Source organism: Martes martes (genome assembly GCF_963455335.1).
Source record: "Martes martes genome assembly, chromosome: 11".
Taxonomy (NCBI): Eukaryota; Metazoa; Chordata; class Mammalia; order Carnivora; family Mustelidae; genus Martes; species Martes martes.
The window spans coordinates 40,608,443-40,628,364 of NC_137899.1; the positions used below are offsets into that span (position 1 = coordinate 40,608,443).

The window sequence follows — 19,922 nt, forward strand, 5'->3', positions numbered from 1 at the left end:
TTTGCTAAGGAGGGATGCCTGGAGCTGAGAGAACTTCATAGGTCACCTCTAGTTTCCCAGCAGGTGACCCAGAGCCCCTAAGGACTGCCGTCTGGGACGGTATGCTCCTCTGTTTCCTGAACAAGATTCAGCAAGGCAGCAGCAAGCGTCATGGGCTCCCCAGGCCACACCCGTTTTAGGGAAAGGACGTTTGGATCACACGCAGTTAAACGAATTAAGGCCTGACAACTGACCCGGCAACTGTAGCCATTTTATTGATAGGATTTTTATTGGTGAATGGAGTTTTCGAGTATTTCTAGACTGATTTGCTACTGTACTTTAAAAAGCCTTACACACTGATTCTGTTCCCAGGTAAACAGCACTGTCATCCTTCCCGATGTGCAAATGGAGGGTCAGTGTTCACGGTTCAGACGAGATCGCCGTGGCCCTGGAGATGCAACAAGCCGTTGAAATGGCGGGCTCAGGGTGTGCACGACACGGGGGCAGATCAGCCTGCTAGAGCTCACAGTAGAGAGCTCTGTGGAACACGGTGCCCACCAGCAGCTTCCCTTTGTACACCGAGGCCACCGTACTTCCTTGCAACACTGTACCGTTTTCTGCATAAACCAGTGTAACTTTGGGCTCCTCTGTTAAAATGTCCTGGATTCGGATCACCTATCAAAGAAGGAACATTAGCTTACTATTTTTTTTGAAGATTTTTATATATTTATTTGACAGAGAGATCGTGAGTACGCAGAGAGGCAGGCAGAGAGAGAGGGGGAAGCAGGAGTCTGACCCAGGGCTGGATCCCAGGACCATGAGATCATGACCTGAGCCGAAGGCAGAGGCTTAGACCACTGAGCGACCCAGGCACCCCAACTTACTTTTTCTTTTTAAAGTCACTCAAAAACATAATGTTAAAGACGGGTCACTTCTCCTTATGAAGAAGTGTGTAGATAAGTCCTATTTTGTTCTAAGGTTGCTCTTTACAGAAAACACTGGTTTCCTTACTGGCAAAATGACAGGTTTTAAGCAGGTGATCTTGAACAGAGATAGAGACACATAGGCCTACCCAGCCCAGGGCAGAAATAGGAGTGAGTAGCATAGCCTGGTGGGAAACCCAGGAGTAGAAAGGATTATGGGAAATGGGGGACTGGAGGGGAGATGTTCCTCAGTAATAGTCAAATTACTGCCATGCTAGAATTCAGGCCAGTTTTGTGTATTTACAGATAAGCTAGGAATTTGGATGGTTACACTTAATACTTGGTTTTTAAATTCTGGCAATTAAAAAAAAAAAAACATATCTCTGTACCATACTCAGATGTTCCTCTGAACTTAAGGTTCTAACTCTATAAACGTGTAAGATTTTGTAAGCTCAGTTTCCTTCATTTAGGTGAGCAGAAATACCATCGTGTCATCAGCAACAGTGTAGCAGGATACAAAGCTGATCATGTGTAGTAGCGGATACTTGGCCAGATTTCGTATAATTTCATAGCACAAGGTAAAGAGCACGCTGTAAGGCAGGGGCCCAGGGATCTGTTTTGGATCTTCAGCTTCCCATTTGTTTCTTGTTTGTAGAACAAGGTGCGTAGGACTAGATTAAGTTTCTTTTCTTTTCTTTTTTTTTTTTTATTTATTTGACAGACAGAGATCACAAGTAGGCAGAGAGGCAGGCAGAGAGAGAGGGGGAAGCAGGCTCCCCGCTGAGCAGAGAGCCCGATGTGGGGCCCGATCCCAGGACCCTGAGACCATGACCTGAGCTGAAGGCAGAGGCTTTAACCCACTGAGCTACCCAGGCACCCCTTAAGTTTCTTTTCAACTCTTAACTTCTTAACATTTTTAAGCCTTTAGGGTAAAATACAGTGTCTGGAAGAAAGGATGCTTACATACAAAAACACCAAATATGGCAGACTGGGAGGGCCAGTGCCTATATACAAAGGGTTAATGGGAGCATTTAAAAGGACCTTTTTAAAACAGCCAGCCCCAGTCGCATCTGAGTGGCTCAGTCCTTTAAACTTCAGACTCTTTGTTTTTGGCTCAGGTCCTGATCTCATGGAGCCTGGTGTGGGGGCAATGCGCTCAGTGGGGAGTCTGCTGGAAGATTCTCTCTCCCTGCCCCTCCCCCCCACTAGTACGTGCACTCTCTTTCTCTCTCTAAAATAAATAAATCTTTAAAAAAATAAAAAATAAAAAGTAAAACAGCCAGCCCAAAAGACAGGCATAGTAGTTACTTAACTGGGAAATAGGTGATGGGGCACCTTGACTTAAGTAAGCCTCTTTCTAATAAAAGTCAGGCACTCTTCCATGGGGCAGTGCATTAGGTAATGGATTGTTACTACTTTTTGCTATTCCTTACCAGATCCATCATTAGAAAGGAAGCACTTTTTCCAGAACAGCAAACCAAGTCCATGCTATAACAAATGACCTAAGTTCACCAGATGAGCTAACAAGCAAGAACAAATTAGAATCTAACATTCTGCTCTGTTCTGCACAGTGAACACGCCACAGCATACATTTCCCCAATTCTGTTAAACATACCACACAGCCATCCTAATAGCTAAGAACCACGAAAAGGCACAAAGGATTGCCATTAAATATAATCACAATTGTCCTGTAAGCCTGGAGAGAAAGGGTATGAAGAGCCATAAAGTAATTGGAAATACACATTTGGTTTGGGAGTTATTTAATCTAAGAGACATGGGCTTTAAAAAGAAAAATTTTTTTTCGGTGGGTGGAAATGAGGCTGATTCTTAAAACTAAAATTGAAAAAGAATACATAGCCGTAAACTATGTCAAAAATGGTATTGGTTATTTAACATAAATAACATGTATAACACATACTGAAAAACTCAAAACAGAAAACCCCAGATGAGTCACAGAAATGTTCAAATGCCTATGGCAAAGTGCGTCTCAAAATTCTTGTTTGCACAGCCAAAACAGTCCATTGAGTAAAGACCATGAAGATGAATGGGGTCTTTGGGTGCTATAACTAAGATGGAAGGAAAGGTCTTTTAAACCAAAATAATTCCAGCAAGTAACTGATCTTCCCATTCTGCAGGGAAGGTTTGGAGAGGACGGCCATACGGACATCAGGCCTGGTGCATTGTATGAACTTGCGCACATACTGACACATGGGAAGAGGGGATTAAAAGGAGAGGCAAGCAACAAACAAATGATTAGACCACAGCACTGCGGTACATTCCGTTTTTTAAACTATTGTGAATTCCCAAGTTGAAGAAACTCATTACTGAAGTAAAGATAGGGACTCCAGTCCAGTGCTGGCTCCCCTCTGCCGAGACTCTCATGAAAGCCTACGAGGAAGTTTCCTTTGCCCCCCAGCTCTGGCTCAGGGTCAGCCAAGGAGCAGCAGCAGCAGCAGGGGAGTGGGAGGACTGAGAGGGAGGTAGAGTGTTTGTTCCAGGCTTCCTCCCTGCAGGTCCCCCACTGATTGTCGTCTATGTCCACCAACCAGAGGACAGATTCCCCTCAGGGGACCCTCTCCACACTCAGCTCTGCTCTCATTCTGCTTTCTGGGAACCATTTCCTGCCTCCTGCACTAGCTCTGGGGTAATGCATTATCTTCCTTTCATTTCCCTACCTGTGCCCACACCTTTGTATACAGGACCCTTATTAAATCTCCTCAAATTACCCAATTTAAATGTACCATCTGTCTCCTGCCTAGATTCTGACGAAAATGCCTCCCAAAGTCAAACTCCTTTTTATCTCTCATCATTTGGATCATCTATCCACGTCTCTCCCTATATTTGCGCGTGTAATGGAGATTTATGTTTCCAACCCGAGAAACAGCAGGGAATAAGGTCGCCAACCTGGTTCATTTTTCAAACTAACCTCTGATGCAGGAGGATTCTTCGAATCATAGAAGAAGATCTTCATGCCATTGGGATGGCATCCAACCCAAAGGTCTCCTGTCACAGGATCCACGGATATGTTATCCACGAGTGTGTTAAAGTCCAGGGACTTCCAGGTTAAAACAGGGCGAGAAGGAAGGACAGAAAGTGAAAACAATTGAGAGGTGATGGAACAATCTCTCAGGGGAAGCTATCATCTTGTTCTCCTCGGTCTCCACACTGCTGGTTCCAGAACACAATTCTGCCGCATTTCAATACCGCTCAGAGAGTTCCTCTGGCTTTCCATCTATATTAGCATTTCGTCAGTTTCCAGGACAGAGGAGGGAAGGGGAAAATGCAGAATGGCAAGCGAGACTGTTAGAAGTCAGAGGAAATCATCTGGACTAACATCTGTGCATAAACCTAAGAAAAGGTTTTAAGTGCTGCATAAAAGAGTTCCTTCTACAAAAACATGTGCAAATGATATTTTTATAAGCATTCGGAAAACAACCAGGAAATGTGGGTTCATTTTGGATGAGCCCATTGATGACATGCTGGCTCTTCTTTAATGGCTAACTCATAGGCTGTGCAGCCAGAGAAGAAATGATCACCCAGGGTCTAATTTTTGCCATGGAGTAGGGGAAAAGTTTCTTCTTTGGTTTTCTGATGTTATTCAACTCCCTGTTCTTCTGCTGTTTATTTTCTAAATATAAGTCGCAAGCATGTGATGACTGCACAGATTGCTGTCGAGGCTTTGTACCAGGATCATAAATAATACCAATGATTCTTAATTCCACCATTCATCATCTTGGCTGCCTTCTACTGGGGAGAAATCACATCTATTTGTTTACCTCCAGCTCTCCGTTGGAGAAGTAATATCTACCGTGTACCTCAAACAGAGGCCAGCACACCTCAGCGCCCAGAGACCATGTAATAGGTGCTGGTGACTCATTGCAGAGGCCAGAGTGAGGGCGGGTAGCTGCAGCAAACCCCTGCCCTGGGCTTCCTACTCTAAATGAGACCTCTCCCCCCACGTCCATGATGGGGCTGCAGGGGCCAAGCCTCCCAGCAGAGCCTCCTCCCAGAGCCATCATCCATTCTTACCCTGGAGACAGGCCAGGTCGGCCAAAGGAGGCAGCCAAGCAGACATCCTCTGGCCAGAATCAGCCCCAGGCCTTCTCTGTGCCCCCAACGCCCATCCATCACAGTGTCAGACAATCTACGCAGATCCCGCCATTTTCTTTAGACGAGGAAAATGTGTGTCTCGGGGCTCTGTGCTGTTTGCTGGCTTTGGGAGGGGTAGCTGTCGATTTCTGAACTGCATGGCAGTTGAAAGCCTACAGAGATGTAAGCTGGGGGTGAGAGATGAGAAGGACACCCAAGCCTGGGGTCCCTGTTCATTTGACACACGATTACTGAGTTCCCACCGTGTGCTCTGGAAGCAGCTGAGCTCCCGGAGAGCGGGTACTGGTAAGTGGCAGGCCTGTCCCCTGCCCAGGAGGAGCTGATAGTCCCATAGGGAGCCCCTTTTGGGCCCAGCAACGAACTCCGGTCCTGCAAATCTCTAATTCCTAGCAAAACTCACTCACTACAATGCATGCAACGGACACATTTCAAGCTTCCACAAAGCCAAGTGGAAGATGGTACATTTCTTGATAAAGGAATAAATAAATGAATAAATGATTCTCATTGCAAAAAACTGTGTTCTCTGTTAACAAATATCCCAATTTTTAGAGAATGGGAAAGCACTGAAGTGGGACTAATGCATTGGCTGTGTTCTGCAATTTGTTTTTCTCTTTTATGGAGGAGGGGATTATTTTATTGTGGTGAAATATGCATAACATGAAATGTGTCATTTTAACCACTTTAAAGGTAAAATTCAGTGGCATTTGGCATTTGTACACTCACAGGGTTTTGCAAGCATTACCCCAACCATTTCCAGAAACTTTCATCATCCCAAACAGAAACTCTGTACCCAATAGCTCCCCATTCCTACCTCCGTGAGCCCCTGGTGACCCCTATTCCAATTTTTGTCTATGAATTTGCTTATTCTAGGACCTCATATAAGTGGAATCACACAATATTTGTCCTTTCGTGTCTGGCTTACTTCACTTAGCATGAGATCCTCAAAGTTCCATCCATGTGGGGGCATGTAGTAGGACTTCATTCCTTCTTAAGGCTGAACAATATTCCATAGTATGTGCATACCACATTTTGACAGGACATAAACCCACCCACATCTCATCGCAAATTCTAAGATCAGTCTCAGCTCATTTATCAAATTTCCTGATACTCCAAGTATTAATGAATTAACTGGTCTTGATTAACCTGTTCCTTCAGAAGAAAAAAAGGACATTACAGTCACAGCGGTAGACTCAACTGAATTGTTATGTCAGCAGACGGGGCCTTACCTGTTGCCAAAAGTGGAAGCCAAATGTCAAATAAGTCCTTGGCAGGACCAGTGTCTTTACCCTTCTGTGTTGAATATATATTGGATGGGGCTCCAGTCTTATAAAATTAACTTTCAATTTTTAAAAGTAACTATTGTTAAAACCACCATTCGATTTCATTCCCTCAGCCAGTAGGAGTGTGTGAAATTCCATTTTACTTCCGCTAATACCAAATTGGCCACACCGATGATTTTTAATGTCAAATGTGATGCCACATTGGATGCTGCTTTGAGCTCATTTTCCTGCAGTGAAGCCCCTCACGACGGCACATTGCATGTCCTGACGGGAACAGCCCCGCAGGGCCTGGTGACGGCGCCTCGGGCTGGGGGCGACTGCGGCAAGAGAGCCAGGTCCTGTTTGTAAGGGATCCGGGACTACCTTCACCCGGCTCCGCTTTCTTGCTACTTCCTCTTTCCTCTCCTTTGTGTTTTTACTTCTTCTGACCCAAACCTTCAGATCAGATCATAATCGACGGGGGTGGAAATTAAACCCCTGAAGTGTACCCGGCCCCACCGTATTAACTGAACAAGTCTTTGTTGAGTGCCTGCTACCTGTTGGGAACTCTTTCGGGAACAAAGAGAAAACACCCTGTCCTTCTGGTACTTAAACCCTAGTGGAAGAGGCGGACGATGGAGAGGATAAATAAAATATATAGCATTTCACTTACAAAATATAAGTAAATATAAGTAAAATATAAAAAATATAAATATAAAATATATTTTATATATAAAATTTTATATATAAAAATATAAAAATATATAAGTAAAATATGTAATATTAGTAATGAATGTTGAAGGGAATTTAAAGTCATCGGGAGAAAAGAAGTTTTGTGTGTGTGTGTGTGTTGGAGGAGGTCATCAAGAGGACGTGACCACCAGTTGATCCTCAAGCTGGACCCAGGCATTTGGAGGCTCCTTGACCCCTCTCCTGTCCTTGGGATATACATTCTGCCCACTGTTTCCACAGTGGGAGCTGTTCCAAGGACATAGCCTTGAGAGAGTAACGTGTTATTGAGACCATCTGGACAGTGTGTGTGGCTGAATCCAGTTAAGACCTCTACGTAAACTTTTAAGATTCTGGTCGGAGGGTGTGGAGATCCACTTGTCCCACGGGTGCTCAAGACAAGCCTCCTATGTAATTTCTCTTACTTATTAAACCTGCCACCCAGCAATCGGAACGGTCTGCCTTCTTTTTGGATCTCTCCTTGCCCCCTCCGTGTATGGGGACAAGAGACCAGTTTCAGACTGCACCCAGGAAGCTCCCCAGACTGCAAGCTAGTAATCGGTGAGCCAGCCAGGAGGAGACCAAAGAAATGGGCTCTAGGAAGGAGGTGTCCTTGGAGGAAACCCCGAGTTGGCCATTGACCTCTGTGTGGGGAAGGGTGACCCCACGGCCAATCCCTAAGGACTACCATGAACTCACCAATCCCTGCCAGTGCCCGCTGATCGCATGTACTACTCAGCCATAACAAGGAATGAGATCTCACCATTTGTAAAAACATGGCTTGACTTAGAGGATATCATGCTAAGTGAAATAAGTCTGACAGAGAAAGTCAAATACCATATGATTTCACTGATCTGCAGAATCTAAAAAAACTAAACAGATGAACAAAGAAATAAAGGAAACTGTACAGACAATAAACTGGGGGTTGCCGGAGGCGAAGGCTGTGGGGGATAGCAAAATAGCTGAAGGAGATGAAGAGGTATAAACTGCAGGTTAAAATAAGTAAGTGACAGACGAAAATACAATCAATAATGCTGTAATACCATTGTATGGTGACAGTGGTGACAGACGGTGATGACACTTGTGATGAGTATGGAGTCGTGTACAGAGTTCTCCAATCACTAGGTTGTACACCTGAAGTTAATGTGTCCACTATTTAACAAATACATTAAATTAAAAAAAAAAAAAAGAAAGTGAGAAGAGGTTAGAGAAGGATATGCGGGTGCTCGCTACTCTGTAGCTTTGGGGCTGACAGACAAAGGGAGAGAACAAATCATCAGTTGAAGACCTTGCACGCCACTTTGCAAAGCCCCAGCCGCTGAGGATTAAGGTCCGAGTGCTATGACAAGGTCTGATTGGGAAGCTACGAGGTGGAACGCCTGGGAGAATGGGGAGAGTGAAGAAGTTGCTGTGACGGGAACAAAACGCCCCATGCTGTCCAACCCCGGGGACAAAGGAAGGCAAAAGCACCATGATGACCCCAGCCAGCAGGGCAGCCTCCAACGGAGGAAATGTTCATGAAGAGAGAATGTACTTCTGCTGAATTTATTGATACAGCTGCCAAGTTCCAGCAAAAGGCCAGAGCAAGTATTCCAGTGTGGTTAGTACACCTATGCGATGTGGGGGAGATGGCATTTCTCTGGGCAGGAAGCAGAGATAATGAGTGACATAACCACACAGTGGGACCCCCGCCGCACCTGCATGGCACTCAGAGGTTCAAAGTACCACTCCCTTCTAGACTGGATTATTTTAGCCTGCAGGGAGGTTTGGCCCAATGAGGGCCCCTCCCTGGGCATGTGGAGCCCTGAAAATCTAGAGAGGAGGTCCAACAACCCTTCGGGAGTTGGGAATGAGACAGGCAATCTCTGCCCCTGGCTTTGAAGGTCCTCGTCAGGCCAGGCTCACGGCAAGAATGAAACATTCTGTACCCCAGTCTACCACCGACACCTGTTATGGGACCCTCATGTCCATGCTGGGGCCAGCGGTGGGACAAGATATCTATAGTGCTGGGCAATCCATTGTCAATTTAGGGAAAACTGACAAATCCTGGGACTGGTACAGGATGTGGGAAAGACCTGAGACAGAGAGCTCCCCCATAAAACCTAAAGGCTTTCCCAATCAGCTGTAAAGGTCCAGTAAAAATAACCCAGAAACAACTGTGGTTTAACCTCCTTGCTGCAGGGACCTCGCCAGAACAGAGAAACTGACAACCCAACACTGTGTTCACTGGCCGGCAGAAAGCCATAAAACTTGAACAACAATTCAGACCTGTTCCTTCTGCCCCTTACTGTCCCTTGATGCCCTGCCTGCTCCAGCAGGAGCCTCAGGAAAACAGTGCTATTTGGGGTGGGTGCCTCCCTACCCCAGGTATAGGGACAGGCCAGGACTGCCTCCAGGTGAGGGCAGGTGGAGATGGTCAGAGGCTTCAAGTTGAACTCGCTTTTTGCTGGTCCTCCAGGAGCTCTGGTGGATGCTGGATCCAACTGCACTCTGACCCACGGTGACCCTCAGTTTTCAGCACCATCAATGATTACAGACAGCAAATGGTTCCGGTTAAGAAGGTTCTTTGACGGATTTAGTGTTCCTCCCTATTACCCCAGGAATATGAGGCTCTTCTCTGTGCAATACTAGAGAATCTACGGGGCGTTGACGTGCTACGAGATGGAACTGCAAACCTCTCTCAGGGAGTTCTGACCCTGGGTTCCAGTAATCAGACCAGTGCTGAGGGGAAACACGCACCGCAAACCAGTAGGCCTGCCGCCCCTTCAGAAAGTGGTAACTGTTAAACAACATAAATTTCTTGGGGGCATAAAGAGATAGGAGAGAACATGCCGCAGGACATTCTGCAGGCTTTCCTGGAACAGTTGCAAGGGAGAAGATGGGTCACGAACCCACAGAAAACTCAAGGCCCAGGAACAGCCACAGGCATTTGGGAGTCATGTGGTTGGGCAAGACACACGTTCCAGAATCTGTGATTGATAAGGCATAAGCTTAACAAGCCCTAAGGACTTGAAAGCGGTGCAAACCTTTGTAGGGATTTGGGGATTTTGGAGGACTTTCATTCCCCATCTGGCATGGTGTCTCTGTCTCTGATACAGACTGATAAAGAAAGGACATGTGTGGGAATGGGGACCAGGGCGGCAGGTCCCCTTGGAGAAAGCAAACATACTAGTGAAGGAGATGACAGCCCTGGGCATCTCGCAAGCAGGGCTGCGATTTGAGTTAGATGTGTCTGTGACTCCAGAAGGGCTGGGCACTGTGGTGGGGATAACAGGAGGACAGAGTACCCCTAGCTTTTGGCCCCAGAGGGGATAGAAACTCCATACACCCCCTAGAGCAAGAGCTCTTAGCCATATATGCAGTACTGCTCCGGAGTGGGGGGTGAGGGTGCTCTCGGGAAGGAAGAGGGCATCAAAGTAAGAACTTCCCTCCCTATCCAGGGGTGGGTTGGGACTATGTTCCATCCACGCATCTCTGCCATGGTTCAAACCCCGACGTTGACTACATGGCCTTCCGATCCGCAGCGTGGGAGCACCCTGTCCTCCTGCCCACTATCTCCAGAAACACAGGCACTACTGGGCTTGGTAGAGGAGGAGATGCATTGCCCTCTCCCCCTCTTTCCTTGGCAGTCCTTGCCGCTTGTAGAGAGGGAGTGGGGGATGGATCTAGTCGAGGGAATCCATCCCTCCCTCCCCCAAACCGGAGTTGCTCTTCAGCCCAACACTGACACCGTCTGGATGGAAGCAGGAAGAATCCGCAGCGGCCCCTGGGCTGAACTCCGGCGGTCCGGCTGGTGGTCACTCCTGAGCCCTGACCCTTAACCCTTTGCATTGACCTTTGGACTGTTGTAAAGGGATTAATCCTACAGCTGGAACAGCGGCAAGCCAGGGGGTGGATGATGGGAGTAAGCCCTGGCGGAGTCAGGATATATGGAAAAACATCTGTGTTGGCCTGCAGGGACTTGAGGCGGTCCCCACTGTCCTTCACATCCCAGCTCAGGCAGGGCTGACACCCCCTGGCAATCAGGAAGCCATCAGAGCTTGGATACAAGCTCTGGCAACATACCCTTTAGGAGATACAGAGAAAAGATGCATAGAAAGAGTAGCCACCCCAGCACCCCGGTGGGAGGGCATATTTCCAAGGAGGCTCTAGAGTCCTCAAAAGAGAGTGACTTGGTCAACACAGCAGTAGCATGCCCGACGTGTTTTAAACAACGCCCAAGGCAACAGCCAAGACAACTGCCAAAGAAGTCCAAGGCCATCCCCTGAGACGGGCAAAGCCCTGGCCAAACTCATCCAGTAAGCCTTAAATGAGATCCAACAAAGCCTGTCCTTACCGAACACTGAAATGTCTCTAATAACAAAAGCTGTCCTCCTCCAAAACCGGATGGCCTCGAACACTACTTACCACCTCTTTGCCATTATCCATACAGAATTCTGTGCGTTCACACCTGGTGAGTCTGCCAGAGTGTCATCTCTATTAAATAACATGAGGACACAAGTGAACGCCTGGAGTGATCTGACCTCAGCTTGGGGGACTTAATAAATCAGTGGTTCGGATCATGGGGCCCTTGGATGAAAAAAAATTGTCACTGATTTGGGGAATCACTGCGGTAATTTGTGTTTTCCCTTGCACAAAGGCACTAATTTCGCTGCCTCCGTGCCAGTGTCCCTCCCCCCCCCCCCCCCCATCGCTGACTGCTCAGGAAATGTTGCACAAGAGCTGGGTATATGAGATCGTAAGAGCTGTCACGAGGGATGGCATGTTGGAGGAGGTCCTTGGGAGGACATAACCTCTGGCTGAACCTCCAGTGGAACCTGGACAACTGAAGGTGCCCCGTCCCCTCCCCTGTCCTTGGAATGTGCATTCTGCCCACTGTTCACACAGCGAGAGCCATTCCAGGAACACAGCCTTGACGGAGTAAGGTGTTGCTGAGACCCTCTGTGTACTCTGAGAGTATATACTATACTCTGGATAGTATATGTGACCGAGCCCCCATAAGGCCTCTATATAAACTTTTTTTCCAGTGGGCAGGTGCGGAGAGCTAGTCCTCTTGCAGCACCCAAGACAAGCCAAGTAGATGAGGGCCCTTGTTTATGAAACCTGCCACCGAGCAATGGAGCAATGTGGAGTGGCCTGCCTCCTTCCCGGTCTCTCCTCGCCCTCTGTGTGTGGAGGCAGGGGAAGAGGGTGGTTCGGGCTGGACCGGGAAGCCCCTGAGGTTGCAGACTCGCAGTGTGTATGCAGCTAAGCGAGCAGAGTCGCAAGCTGAGATGAGGTAGCCAGGGAAGGCCTCCCTGAGTTGACATTCTAGCGGAAACTGGAAGGATACGAAGAAGAGAGCCACAGAGAACGGGAGGAAGATGATCGGAGCAGAGGGAACGAGTGGGTGCCCTGCCTGAGGCAGGTCCCCACCTGGGGAGCTCAGGGCAGGGACGCGAAGCAGGGGGAAGTACCAGAGACCAAGGGAGCCAAGTGATGGGCTGCAGGGGTGCTAGTGGCCGCTGGGAGTCCTTGATACTTTACTGGGTTTTTTATTATGTTTACATGATTTATAACTATTATGGAGAGCTCTGTCATCTGAAATACCAGTTGAGGTGACTTCTTGGCTGTTTCATCAACATGGAAGAAAACATGAAAGGGTGAGAGAGGGGAAGGAAGAAGGGAGGGCAAAGCGGGAGGAAGGGAGAGAAAGAGGAAGGGACCGGAAACTAAGCAATGAGAATTCATTAGGGCAGAAAGAATCCAAGTTTCATAGGTGAGATCCTGGGCTTGCTCCTTTCCACTCTGCCGCTGAACAAAAGTGAACAACAAACACACACGATGCTGTTGACTCTTAATAAAGAAGTGAAAAATTGGTTCTCACCCGCTCCAATTAGACAATCCTTTTTTGCTCACTTTTAATTTCACAAATCAATTAGAATCTAATTATCACTCTGCAAACTTATAGTGTTAATACATCTTACCTTCAATGGAGTTAAAGTCCAATTAGCGTGTTTTTCATACACATGAATCTTATGAGCCAGCAATTCAGATATATAGACATACCTTCAAAGAAGAAAGAGCTACATCAAAGCACTTGAAGTAATACGGCTCAGAAGGTTATGGTGAAGCCAGGAGAACTCTTCCTAGGATAGAACTTTGCTTAGAGACAGGAAAATGTAATCCCTCTCAAAGCACACCGAATGGCAAAAAATAAAACAAAACAGAAACCCAACTCAATGAGTTTACAATGTGCAAAGGAGTTTTAATTTCTGAAAAGTTACTTCCTAAGGCAGGAACCTAGTTGTCCCTGATCAGGAGGGAAGAAACGCAGCCCTAGTACCAGCTCTAAATATCTGGGTGTAAAATGTTATTACACCACTTCTCTTTGCTGGTCAACATGGCGACAATCCCCAGGTTCTGCCTCTCAGAGGACAGCGAGCGAGTTCTCTCGGGCAGGCTGCAGGAAAGCCCTTTGACAACCAGGCCCTTGTATGAGAGGAGACAAGATGCTTGGCCGAGAGAAATCTTCCCCCCCTCTTACCCTGAGCCCGGTTCTGACCCTGCACATTTAGTATTTTGAAGGCAGGGCATCCCAGAACAAAGAGAGAAATGACTATGTATTATCTGCTACTTCCTAAGACCAGGCGATGCTATAAATAACTGAAAGCTGTACACATTGTTTCCTCTAATCATGTTACCAACTCCTGAAATCCCTGACCATAGAAGATGGGGAAGGGTACATATGAGTGGATACATGGTTTCTGTAGACAGACTAATGTTACCCAAAGTGTGGTCCCTAGACCAGGGTTTCTCTGTGAGTCGTTTGTTTCAGGGTCATCATCAAATAATAATGTAAATCAACTACACCGTGAGGCACACTGCCTCGATAAACTGACTCTTCGCCCACAGTAACACTTTCTCAATGGAGAAAGAAGTGTCTTGATTTACACTTTAGTGCAGGCTCTTTATCTTGTCACAAACAGCACAGCTGAGATATATAACTACATGCTGTTCATCTTATTATGCCCTCAAAAATCTTCCCTCAAAGCAAAGTTGTTTAGTAATACTGAATGTTTATCCCAGTTCCCCTTCTTAATACATACATCCCTCCCCGCAAACTTAGAAGAATATGCCTACACAAAATAGAAAATTTTGACTTGATACATTTTATCCCCTGAAAAATTAAGATATTTTAATATTCTTCCTAATTTCCTCTTACCGGGATGACACATTAGAGCATATCATGTTGTTTAGAAAATGAGTCCGTTCTAAAGAGAGCTAAAGAGAATCTGGAGAAACGCGTGACGTAAACAGTTCACATACTTGCCGTCAGGTGAAATGTTGATTCCGTTAGCAAAATCGAATCCATCTGCCATCACTTGAACTTCATTTGGGCTATAGTAAACAACGTAAGACCACGCTAAACCCAAGTAGAGCTCCCAGGATCTCAAGTAGGGGTTGACAAAGTAGTGGTCATTTGTGGCATAAAAGTGCTCAGGTCCCACAGCAACAATATCATTCAAACTGCAAATTGAAACACACATATAGGGTATATTCAGGTGAAGGTATTGTACATTACAGGAGTAGGCACTGATTAGCATTCAGTAATGGCTGTTCCTAAAATCAAGACGCAGGATGAAGCTTTCACTCCAGTCATTATGGCACAGAATTAATATGACATAAATCCCACCTGTATGATCCTCAAAGATAATAATTACTCTAAAAAAAAAAAACCTGAAAGGTTACTATAGCAATGTAACATAAAAATCCTATTAACTGTATCTGAAAAATAGTGTTATGGTGTGTGTGTGTGTGTGTGTGTGTAGATATACTAAAATCAGCGGACATTAAATTAGGCCAGGAATCATTATCAGGGCAAAATGCATTTATGCTCATACAGAAGTCACTCTCATATAGAATAGTCTTGGTTATCGTCAGGCGGAGGGAGGGAAAACCACTGACAAACTTGAGATTTGCATTTTAGTAAAAGCTCTACCACGATTAGCTGTGCAATTTAGGTAAAATTAATCATTTTGCATGTCAGGGCCTCAGTTTCCTTATCTGTAAAAGGAGGATGAGCTGGACGGCTCTATCCCTCCATCTTAAAAGGTCACTTCCGGCCTTAAGGTTTCACGATTCTGAACTGAGGAAATTGTCCGCGAGCAAGAATGCTCAGAAACGGGATGCTATGGCATATTTTCTTTCTGATTTTGATTCTCTCTCCGTTACTGAAAATCTAAGATATATGAGTCTATTTTTCTGCTTTAATAGGTACAACAGTGAACACATAAGTGAGTCATTCTCTGCTGATTGAGGTGACAGAAGTTCCCCAGGGCTATTATCTGGGAGAGAATTATCTCCGCTCCATTGCAGAGGGCGTAATGGCTCGCACAGCGGCTCTGACGCAGCTCTGGGTTCCTGGGCCAGTTAGATAAGCACCCGGAGTCTCAGTTTTCTCATCTGTAAAGAGAGGTTAAACAATTTCCCCAAAGTCATGCAGCTCATTAATATAAGACTAAGGGTCAGAATCTTAATCTGTAGAGTCTCACTGGAAATCGCAATAAGGCAATGCGTGTTGTGGGCTTTGTAGAAAGCCTGCCACTCGCTGAACCCCTCCGTCAACGATGACCACTATCATGACATGAGAAGAAAGGTCTAGGAATTTAGGATTAGTGTTATAGGATCCAGGCATAAATCTCTCTCTCTCTCTTTTTTCCCCTCTCTCTGTTTCCCCCCCCCTCTCTTTTTTAAAAGTAAACTTCCAAAGTGAGCCTACTTTACAAAGCATGTGCCCATTTTTCGTAAAAAAGAACAGAGAAGAATATTGCAGAGTGATAGCTTTGAGACCTTACAGACCCCATTTGAATGTGGACATTGCTTGTTATTGTCTATGGGGGCCACAGCCTGTCACTAAAACCTACACCTCAGTTTCCTCTCTGAACCTTGTGAGGTTAGGGTAGACGAAGTGAGAGAAGGAATATCAAGACCTTGGCACTGTGCCTGGCCTGTAGGAGATGATCGATCATGACCTTGGTGTTATCATTAATGACATACTTCAATTGTGATAGATGAGTAATGGGAATATTAATGCTATAGGCAACAGCATAAACAGTCATTAAACACAAAGCAGAAAATATATGTGGCTAGTCCTTCAGTTGGTTGGGAGAGCAGAATTTTAGTTAATTGTGGCACTGTGGTTTTTTCATTTGGTTCTATATTGCCAAAGACACGTATTTTTGCACTTGGCCCGGGAAAAAAATACTCTAACCCTGGGAATCTGGACAAACCTGAGACTTCCAAGACTAACTGTGAAATAAACAAAGTAAGCTTTCACTATTTCAGACCGGCTCGGAGCAGCAGCTTCAGCCTCAAGTTAGCAGGGTTCGATTTCCAGCTCTGCCGTTTTGCTGATGGTATTATCTGGGGCAAGTTAAATACTCCAAAATGCCATAATAATAATAACAACACCTAATTAAGAAGGTATTTGTAGAAAGATAATAATGTAATCAGTTTAAATTGGTTATTGTAGCCCCTAACTTATAGTTAAAACTCATTGTTACTATCACAATTATTGCAGTTATTATTAGCCCAGCTTCTCTATTCTATATACTTTTCCCTAATTTAGATCTCGGTATGCGGCACATTTACCAGACATTCAGTATCCTTATTCTCTTTCCAAAATACATTTTTTGAAAGAATGTATAAATAAACTGTTTCACCAAAAGCTGTTCTCTGAATTTGTACTCATCTTAGGGACACAGCAAAAGACTTGGGCCATGTAGTTCCCACACAGCTACTAATTAGCTGATTGACCTTCACCCAGTAACTCAGTTTCTCTCCAGTTGAAGTTTCCTTGTCTTCAGAACCACCAGGTAAGAAAGAGAGGAGGGGGATCCTGAAACACCGCATGCCAGGCCCTCTGCTAGATTCCCACATGTAAATAACACACCTTTTAAGAAAAATCTAGATTTATTGATACTGAGGTAGTTGAGTGCTGTCTGCTAGTCATTCAAATAAAGGTTGGGATTCTAGACAATCTTAAGATTCGAGGATAAAGACTGTTTGGAAAGACTGTGTCAGGCTTTTGTTCCAAATCCATCACAAGCCTCACAAACCAAATCTTAAGGCGAGTGAGGAAGTTGATTTGGGGTTGGGTTGACTGGGATCAGGGATCCCTGGGTTTTTTCTTTTTCCTTATGTTACATTGTCAAGAAACCCAAGATTGGAGCTGAGTGTGAACCACAGATCTGTTACTCCATAAATCATGTGCCCAAAAACAGGAGGGGTAGGACGGGGAGGTCTTAGAGATACCAGATTGCAGATCTCCCTTGGGTATATGTTTCTAATTCATAGAAATATCAAAGACTCAATTTTTTTTAATACAAGAAGAAATAAATGAATAAAGAAGCAAGCTCATGATGTAGGAATTGTCTGTGAAATTGGTGTGGGTTTGAAATACAAAGTCTGGTTTTGGAGAAGAACAGTTACGTCTTAATAACAGCTTGAAAGGCCATTCTGAGCCTCGGAGCAGTAACTCAGCACGCAGGCAGACTGGGAAGTGAGAGAGGAAGAGAATGGGTCTTCTCTCAGGGGTCTGAATCCTCAAAAGTATCTGCAGAAGAACACTGGTGTTAAAGGGAAATAGAAATACAGTATATCTCAATACTTAGGCAGAAGTTTGTGTTTGATGGTTTTCAGATGCAAAAGTGATTTTTCTTCTTCTTGAAATTTAAACAACTCAACTGTGGACTTAAAATCTGGATGGTTCACCACCAGCAGGTACACGGTATTATCTGAGAAGAGATTAAAAACAAAAATCAAAACATTAACTGAGCTCTCAGCTGTCAGCCCTGTCTCCAAAGAGCAATTTCAACCCACCTCCAACTAGTACTTAGGGTGTCAGGCAGACGGAATATTGGAGCTGGTTCACACTCAGCTCCAATCTTGGGTTTCTTGACAATGTAACATAAGGAAAAAGAAAAAACCCAGGGATCCCTGATCCCAGTCAACCCAACCCCAAATCAACTTCCTCACTCGCCTTAAGATTTGGTTTGTGAATATTCTCTCTCCTTGTAGAGAGAAGCACTTGTGATTGCTCCAAAGGAAAAACAAAATGGCTAAAGGAAGGACTAGTGACAGTCTCTAAACACCTCCAAACGCCACAGCGGGGAGAAGGATTCTCAACTTAAGAACGCGCAATGCTTGATGCTAAAACTCCAAAGAGCTTGTTAAGCTTTCAATTGCAAATGGTCTCAGTAAGACGCAGAGTTGAGATAAAAGAGATAGCCGGTGTGGAGAACACCAACGTGAGAAGGTGTGCTGAGGTATAACTCACACAGTGTAATATGATAAATTCCATAAAAAGGACACCTGAGAGATGCTATCAAAGGGGAAGCAGCTTCTATGAATCAGCCCAGCTTTAAGACATAAAAGAGATCAATCTAAGTGGTCAAGATGGTGTGATTAGAGTTGGCAAGTGAAGTTAGATTATTACAGTCTTTGCCTTAAGAAGCAGCAAGTCTTCGGAAACCTTTGATGTGACCGAATTGGTGTTGAAAGAAAAACAGTGCCAAGTTTAGTAGGTTGAGCAGAAGAGATTTAAACAGAGAAGCCAACCAGGAGGCTCCTGGTAGTTAGGCCATTGGACAAACAAGTGTTGATTTTAATTGGTATTAAGTGCTACAAAGGGAAAATAAGACCAGATAAAAGAATGAAGAGTAATGCGATGTTTTCTTCATGACCACCAGGGAAGTTCTGAAGTGATGTTAAAGCAGAAACCTTAATGATATAGGAGACCAAATCATGTAAGTATCTGGAGAACGAGCATTCCCAGGTGAGGGAAGAGAATGTGCAAAGGGCCTGAGGCAGGACCTTATCTCTTAATAGTGAGGTTGTGGATGGAGTAGATGGAGTGAAAGAAAGAGTGGGAAGCCTGCAGCCATAAAGGTAGGTAGCCAAGGCCAATCTTGTTAGGGCTCAGGGTAAGGATCCAGGGCTTACTTACTGGGGTCTTGGAGCCAAGGGGTAACATGACCTCACAGTAACAGCAGTAATCCAGAAGGATGGCATTGACAAGAAGTGGCAGTAAAGGAAATGAGGACATTTGACAGGAAGTATCAAAAGTCCCTAATGATGGCTGAGGAATGGGGAAGTCAGAAATCAAACACTGGAGTGAACACTGAAATTCAGCTTCATATTTTGTGTGGCAGATTTTATCTCTAGGCATTTATCCTAAGAAAATGCTCACAGAAGATATATATACAGGGATGGGTATTTTGGCACTGTTCACAATGAACATAAAGGCAGAAACAGGCTGACTGTCCATCAACAGCAGAACTATATTGCTGCATTCCCAGGCATCTGAATCCCAAACAGCCATTGTAGGGGAGCTCTAAATGCACATCATAGACGGGAGTTCATAATGCAGCATCAAATGCTGAAGCACTTTATAGAAGGGTTTGGGTAATATGACTCCCTTTTATTTTTAAAAGCGTTCACATACCCAACAGTCTATTTCTTTGCACTTAATGTTTGCAAAATAAAATACAATGTTGCTATGTGGGTGGAGAGATCACTGAAAGGGGACTATATATGTATACAGAGAAGAGACATCATATGGAGTAGAAAGGTAAAGAAGGAAAGATAAAAGGATGGAAAATCAGCTTTCAACCTGTTGAGTTTAAAGCAGCTATAGGAGAGGAACTCAAATAGAACAATCTAGTAAGTTTGAGGGAATGGAACTGAAGAGCTGATGAAAAAAAAAAAAAAAGAATCCCCAATTAATGGAATTCTCCCCGAAAGCAGGCACAGTTAGCAGGTGTGACTTGATTGAGCTTTGTGAACTAGAGCAAATGAAGAGGAGATAAAAGATCAGTGTTTTGGGGAATGTCCAGAAAATTTGGAATGAGTGACAAAACAATGAATGGGGATGGGGGGG

General features: G+C 45.0%; 1 protein-coding gene across 1 annotated transcript in view; it reads right to left on the reverse strand.

The window, feature by feature from the left end:
• Window positions 1-233: 233 nt before the first annotated feature.
• Window positions 234-19,922, reverse strand: part of LOC308352431 (serum paraoxonase/arylesterase 1) — a 33,554-nt gene continuing 13,865 nt past the window's right edge. Inside the window, exons 5-9 of the mRNA XM_080818707.1 lie at window positions 17,652-17,778; window positions 14,309-14,509; window positions 12,967-13,048; window positions 3,829-3,957; window positions 234-654 (exon numbers count right to left, since the gene is read on the reverse strand). Of these exons, the coding sequence (XP_080674833.1) occupies window positions 496-654; window positions 3,829-3,957; window positions 12,967-13,048; window positions 14,309-14,509; window positions 17,652-17,778 (698 nt within the window). The 3' untranslated portion in view covers window positions 234-495. The remainder of the gene's footprint in view (window positions 655-3,828; window positions 3,958-12,966; window positions 13,049-14,308; window positions 14,510-17,651; window positions 17,779-19,922) is intronic.